The sequence below is a fragment of the Malus sylvestris genome, chromosome 15 (assembly GCF_916048215.2).
Source record: "Malus sylvestris chromosome 15, drMalSylv7.2, whole genome shotgun sequence".
NCBI classification, from domain to species: domain Eukaryota; kingdom Viridiplantae; phylum Streptophyta; class Magnoliopsida; order Rosales; family Rosaceae; genus Malus; species Malus sylvestris.
The window spans coordinates 8,174,227-8,181,434 of record NC_062274.1 but is presented as its reverse complement, the minus strand read 5'-3'; the positions used below and the strand labels follow the sequence as shown (position 1 = coordinate 8,181,434).

Below are 7,208 nucleotides of genomic sequence, written 5' to 3'. Positions count from 1 at the left end.
CTAACGAGTCGATCCAATCCAATCCAAATCTCATATAGTCCAAGAAGTAGTATAATCCCATTGACAACTAAATGAGCTTCATTATAATGTGAAAGAAATGTAAACAAGAAACTTGTTATATGTAAACAAAAACTACGTAAAAGAGGGTACTAACTACTAAACCAATGTTGTTAAGTGTGAGTAGGACATGCCATTCCTCCCCAAAATATCGACCTCAATCATTAAAATCCCACATAAATATATTTATATCATTCCCCCTTTACCCCCATTGCCTCCTCCTCCTAATACTACTTAATCCTCCCAAAAACTCCACTCTGCACACAGAAGAAAACTGAGAAGGAAGAAAGAGCCTTGAGATAGAGAAAACCAAATCCTTTCCTTAAGCTTCACGCCTCCATTACCTCCCCACATCCCCCTTCTTTCCTCCTCTCTCTCGCTATCTCTATCTCTCTGCTCGCTTTCTCTCTCTACCTCTCACTTCTAATAATAACTCTGTTTTTTTATTCATTTCTTACTCTGTTTTCTATGCATTAAAAGTCCTCATCAGTCGCTCAGAAACCTCACGCTCCTGATTCGCTTTGTACTGAGACTTCCCTATAAAATCTCCATAAAACCTTTCATTCCCACTTGCTCAAAAAAGTACAAGTCTCTCTCCCCACCAGCCTCTTTAAATTCATTCCCACCTCCCCAAGATTTTCCGCAGAAAAACAGAGTGAAAGAAACACCACCCTAACAGTTCCTTCTAAACAGAGCAACTAAAAAGAAACCCACAAAGGTTTCTTTCTCCCTCTCTCTCTCTCTCTCTCTCTCTCATTTGCTTGCTCTATCTCAATCTTTCACTTTCTTGGGATTTTCCGACATGGGTTCGTCCAAAAAACCTCAACAAGAAAACCCAGAATCCAATTCCGGGATTTTTCAAGGCCCTATCATTGTAGGCGCAGGACCATCTGGCCTCGCAGCAGCAGCTTGCCTCTCCAACAATGGCATCCCTTCTCTGATTCTCGAGAAATCCAACTGCATAGCTTCTCTATGGCAGCAGAAAACATACGACCGTCTCAAACTGCATCTCCCCAAGCAATTCTGCGAGCTTCCTCTCATGGGGTTCCCTGAAGATTTCCCAAGGTACCCTACAAAATCCCAGTTCATTTCATACATGGAGTCCTACGCCTCCCACTTCTCAATCCACCCCAAGTTCAACCAGGCCGTCCAGACCGCGGAATTCGATTCCGTTCCTGGGTTTTGGAGGGTGAAGACTCAGGATTCAGAGTACATTTCCAAGTGGCTGATTGTTGCCACAGGAGAGAATGCTGAGCCCGTCGTCCCGGAGATTGTTGGGATGGATAAGTTTCAAGGCCCTGTTCTTCACACCAGTCTGTACAAGTCTGGCTCTGATTTCAGAAACCAAAGGGTTTTGGTTGTTGGGTGTGGAAACTCTGGCATGGAAGTCAGCCTTGACCTCTGTAGACACAATGCCATCCCTCATATGGTTGTTAGAAACACCGTAAGCCTCTCTCCCTCTCTCTCTCTCTCTCTCTAAATATATATAATCTTGACTTATTTTTAGTTTTGGTTTCTGGGTTTTGTTAATCTATGGATTAAATTAAGGGTTTTTTATTTTACAGGTTCATGTGTTACCAAGAGAGATGTTTGGGTTCTCAACATTTGGGATTGCAATGGCACTTCTCAAATGGCTGCCATTGAAGCTTGTAGACAGGGTCCTATTGCTAGTGGCCAATTTCATCCTAGGCAACACAGACCAATTAGGGCTCAAAAGGCCCAAAACTGGCCCTATTGAGCTCAAGAATGTCACTGGGAAAACCCCAGTTCTTGATGTTGGAGCGTTGTCACAAATTAAATCTGGCAAAATAAAGGTGCTTGGAAACTTCCCTTTTTTATATGATTTTTTTTGGATTTTTTAAGTAGGTTTTTGGCTAAATTGTTAGGATTATTTTTTTGCAGGTGATGGAAGGGGTGAAGGAGATAACAAGAAATGGAGCAAGATTTATGAATGGACAGGAAAAGGAGTTTGATTCTATAATCTTAGCAACTGGGTATAAAAGCAATGTGCCTACTTGGCTCAAGGTAACCATTACCAGCTTGCCCTCTTTTAGTTTTTACTTCTATCTTATTATGCACTCACTTGTCACTCTCCCTCTTGGACATATTCACAAACTATATAGGCCACATAGTTCCACATACCTACAAACCCCTTCTTTTCTCCATGCAAAAAAAAGAATAAAACAATTTGGGGTTTTTTCTTGTTTCTGACCCCAGAAAAAATACTTGGGCTTTTTGTTTGGCCCTTTCTACGAGAAAATCCCGAGTGTCACCTGATGTATACATTAATGACGCTATGAAAAGCAACGGGAAGCAATACGCGAGTGTATGCATTTAATGACATGGTATTCATTGAATGTATACACTCGTTACGCTACAAGAAGTAGCGACGTAGAGTATTTCCATCCAAATCCAATAACATGGCAGAATCTCTTTTCTTCTACAGTTACACTCCCTTTTGTATTATAACTTATTGTATGTATACAAGTTATATACCCTTGTGGGCTTTCACGTATGATGGTTACTATTCAGCAAATATTAACATATTATTTTTCTAATTTTGGTATTTTAGGGTTGTGACTTTTTCACCAAAGATGGGATGCCAAAAGCACCCTTTCCCAACTGCTGGAAAGGAAGTGATGGACTCTACACAGTTGGATTCACAAGAAAAGGGCTTCTTGGAACGGCTTCTGACGCTGTTGCGATAGCCAAGGATATTACTCAGCTTTGGAAGACAAACAAAGACTGCAGGAATAATAATTCTTGTAATTCCCATGTTATCCTACTGAAATAATCTCTACAAATTTGAGTTGTATAAAATGAAAGGGAGAAAAAAAAATAGGGGAGTTGTTAGATTGTTCTCTTAAGTTAGTAGTATTTACATGGGATAATGATTTTAATTTCACCTTAGTTAGCAAGGCTTTGTTTAATCTTTTTGGGTTTGTATATGTAACAATTTTGGTTGGGGGCTTAGATTTCGTTTCCGTATCGTGTATGTTCCTTAGCTTTGTAGTTTGTACAAACAATTTCAGAAATAGAATGTATTTTTAGCTCCATTATTCATTGTTCACTCGAATTCTTATCTTTCAAACGGTTAAGGTTTGCTACTTTTGACAATGCGGTCTCCGTCTCCTTTGTAATTTCTTTGAACTTTGCTTTTGGTAATAAGTGAATGTTTTGACAATGCAGAAGCTAAAGTTGGAACGCAGGCCATTAATGTTCTTAACTCGATAATTGTTAAGTTTAACCAAGAAAAGGTTGGACTACTCCTTTTCCGAGCCAACAAAATATAGCATGAAATTTTACCTCTGCATGGCAATTTGGACATCAAACTTGGTATCTCATGGCAATTTGGAAATCGATCAAATATTAAGGTCATGACGCCTTCACTAAGAAAGTAAATCAAACGGTCTGAATTTATCACAAGTTGAAATGCGATTTAGCGTTCAATTCTGAATACTTTAAACAATGAAACGAAAGAAATCATATTTGAATCAAGGGGTGTGATATCCACACACTCCATTTTACTTCTCACACACCTTTTTAATTTTCGGCTGTCGAATCGGATTAATTGAAGATCAACGAACATAAATTATCAAGGATATGTGAGAAGTAAAATGGGGTGTGTGGATAGTACACCCATTGGATCAAAGAATGACAAGGTTCAAATATCAAGGAAACAATAGGAAACTAAATAATGGCTCAATGAGGAACATAGATTACAATGTGTAGAGCTTGTAGGGAATTGTATCGCCCATGCATAAAATTGTTGTAATTTTTTTTTCTAGTCTAGTGATGTAGGAGAAGATATGTGTTAATTCCAACGAAGAAAGATGAAGAAAATAAATGTTGCAAATTTTGAAAAAGAGGAAATTAAAGTTGAATAATATTGGATTCAATCGATATCATGACATAAGAGGCAGCAAGAAATATTTTGGTATCAAAATTGGGTGTATAATATGTTTTTTTTTTTTTTGAAGAGAATCATGAACAGAACAAACCTCATGGTTATGAGATGAGCCCTTCGTGTTTAAGGTCATTTGAAATCGTTTCGACTTCCAAAACCGCAAAATAAAGTTTGTAATAAATATCGGGCTTTTCAATTTTTGTCCAAATTCACGTTGTTTAATTTTTCTAAGGGCACTGAGCTTTCCCCATGTTGTATTTATGTCTTTTTAAAACCGTTTGGTTCCCAATGCAACTCATCAATTCAAAATTAATCAAACAATTTTTTGGGTATCCGTATCTTTAGTAGATTCCAAAAACATTTGTTCATCAAGCTTTATGTTTGTAATCCTGGACAAGGATTGTCTGCCCTCTTGTGCCCTTCTGTTTTGTGTGGTCACAGTTAAGCCACGTCAACATTTTATATTATTTTTTTATAGAGATAATAAGACAAAATTGAATAGTAATATAAAATGTTAACGTGGCTTAACCGTGACCACACAAACAGGAGGACATGAGAGAGCACCAGAAGTGGAAGGGCAGACAATCTTTGTCCTGTAATCCTTGTTAGCTTCGTGCCACATCATACAAGTAAGAACTATACACACCACCCATACATGCTAATGTTTAAGTGTCTATATCCTAATTTAAAAGGAAAACTAATGAAAAATGACTTGAAAACTTTGAGTTTTAACAATAAGAATAAAATAAAGGGTAAAGTGAATAATATCATGATTGACTTTTTAGTGTAAAAATGTGGTTTTTCGTTAAAGTTTCCTAATTTAAATCACCAATTCCTACACTAGCTACATTTACATGTATGATGTGTGAGTGTGACCTATAATATTTTGGCTTGATTTTTCAACTTTGACATCTACCACTTTGAACAAGATGCAACTGTTCTATTACACATAAACGCCGAACATTCAGCTAATTAGAAATTACATTTTTAATTCTATTAAAACGACATAGAAAATCTGATGGAGTTATGTCACTTATCATGTATCTTTGAGTTTTTAAATTTCTATTAGCAGACAAGTTATGTCACGACTCACTAGTCATGCATCTTTGATTGTTAAATTTCTATGAACATGCAAGTTATATGCCACTTGTCCTGTTATATTTGAATGTTTATTGTTAGGCTAACTCTAATGTAGTTGTTTAGAAATAGGTACATTTTATGGTAAATGAAAGGGACATGATATATACATACTCCCTTCTCTCTCGCACGCATTTCTGTTTGACTTTATCTGTTGTTTACGGTAGATGAAGCTAAAAAGAGTTGAGTAAAATAAATACATTCCTATTATCTAGTTTTGTTTATAAATGTGTAAAGAATTTCTTCGTATTTTCTAATACATCCTCTTCATTTTTAAAATTTTTAAAAATCAACAAGACTTTAAATTGAGTATGTCAATCTCCCTATCATATTTTTTTCACTCACCTTAATATTGTTTGTTATGTATATTTTAGTTATAAGGTGGATGGAAAATTATGAAAAATGGGTGGACATAAGATCATTCTTCCAACTTAATTCGTAAGGTGAACCTTACCAGTCGGTTTTGAAATCTTTAGAATCACCAAACAAATAGCTAGTTGATGCTTGACATTTTTATAAATACAAACGATAGTGCTATTCTAATGTACCCCAAGTGAGAAAGGAAAGTGTTTGAGCTAATAATGCAGTGAGTTAAAAAAGAAAACCTTATAACTAAGCAGATAAGAACAATGATTTAAAGTTTAAACCTAATTACTAAGTGAATTAAAAATAGATTTTAGGGTTTTGAATATTAAATGCAGGTCAAATTGATCCATTTACATATGCTGAACTGAATAAGTGTTGTCATTGATTAATGAGGGACATATCCATCTTACAAACATGTAGTGGGAATGCATGCCACTCTCTGTTTACTTACACTTCCACAATTCTCTTTCACGTTTTCTCATATTTATATCTCCTTTGTCCATTTTTGGCAGTCCCTAAACGTGTAGTACAAGTTTGGTGACTGAATGAATGAGAACTCGCTCGATCGATTTTCTCTTTCACCAAACAAATTTTGCCCTTGTACTTTCATAGATCACTTCCTCAAGTTTTAGGGGTTTGGAGGACAAATATATGTTTTAGCTTCAATTATACGTAGCATTCATGCCCGTATTTCACATAACATGTTTTGTGTTCGATTCATGATGCTGATGAATCATACAGTGATAATTAGAAAAAGTTAAAATGTCTCTGTAAATTTTTTCGGTTTCTAAAAAAATGGGCTGTTCGCCATCAGTTGATTTTTTTTGCAAAAAAAAATAAAAAATATGCCCCTTAATTTGATAAATTGTGGAGTGTGGACATATTAATTGCCCAATACATGAATGTTGAATGTGGTAAAGAGAAGAGTTCCACGTGCATGCCCTTTCAGTTGGTCATTTAAACAAAATTGGAAGATTTCAAAAAACTTTTCTTGAGGACCAGAAAAAAAAAAAAAATCTTTTCGTTTACTTGCAGATAATTCTGCAGCAATTTTTTTTTTTTTAAATTTATTACACCAAAAAAATACTGCAGCTATTTTCTTGCTTCCTGTGCTCTGCCAGCTTTGCATCACAGTCCCATCATCAAATGAGCACCTCGGTCTTCCAAACCAGAATTGCACTAATATCTGCAATTCATAGGAGCTGTAGCCTGTTGCATAAAATCGATTAAAATTCTAATATTTTTACAAAAGTATCTAGATTTCTCGTTTTGTTTCTAAGAAAAGGTTACGTGCCAGCAGTCTAGGAGGAGCAAATTACATTCAGACTTGCTCTTTTGATCCTTTTCCTTACCTTAATATCTGCCTTGAATTCATGATATATGTGACGATAGCCCTAATCCCCTATGGCATATATTGGCAGCTACGATATACTAGGATGGAGAGTTTTGAGACTATTTTATATTTCGTAATTAATCAAGTATTTCATTTATATTTTTCTGTAGTCTCCATGTCCATATCTCCATGATTTGCACCTTGATATGACATATTACTGAATTTGCTTATCAACATGATCGGAGATCAATATTATGCAATTTTAAACAGGAATTCAAGAAACTGTTATTAGCATTAAAAAAAATTTATTCTATACTTCTTATAAGTGTATATTTATTACTAATTATAAAAAATATAGAATATAAAATAAGATTTTTAGAATGTCAATAACAATTCATCTTCAACCAT

The 7,208-nt window shown here is 35.5% G+C and overlaps 1 protein-coding gene across 1 annotated transcript; it reads left to right on the top strand.

The window, feature by feature from the left end:
* Window positions 1-297: 297 nt before the first annotated feature.
* LOC126601844 (probable indole-3-pyruvate monooxygenase YUCCA4) lies at window positions 298-3,113 on the top strand. The gene is made up of 4 exons (XM_050268615.1): window positions 298-1,501; window positions 1,623-1,871; window positions 1,960-2,082; window positions 2,630-3,113. The coding sequence occupies exons 1-4, from the start codon at window positions 860-862 to the stop codon at window positions 2,849-2,851; spliced, it is 1,236 nt and encodes a 411-aa protein (XP_050124572.1). The 5' UTR covers window positions 298-859; the 3' UTR covers window positions 2,852-3,113.
* The last annotated feature ends 4,095 nt before the right edge of the window (window positions 3,114-7,208 follow it).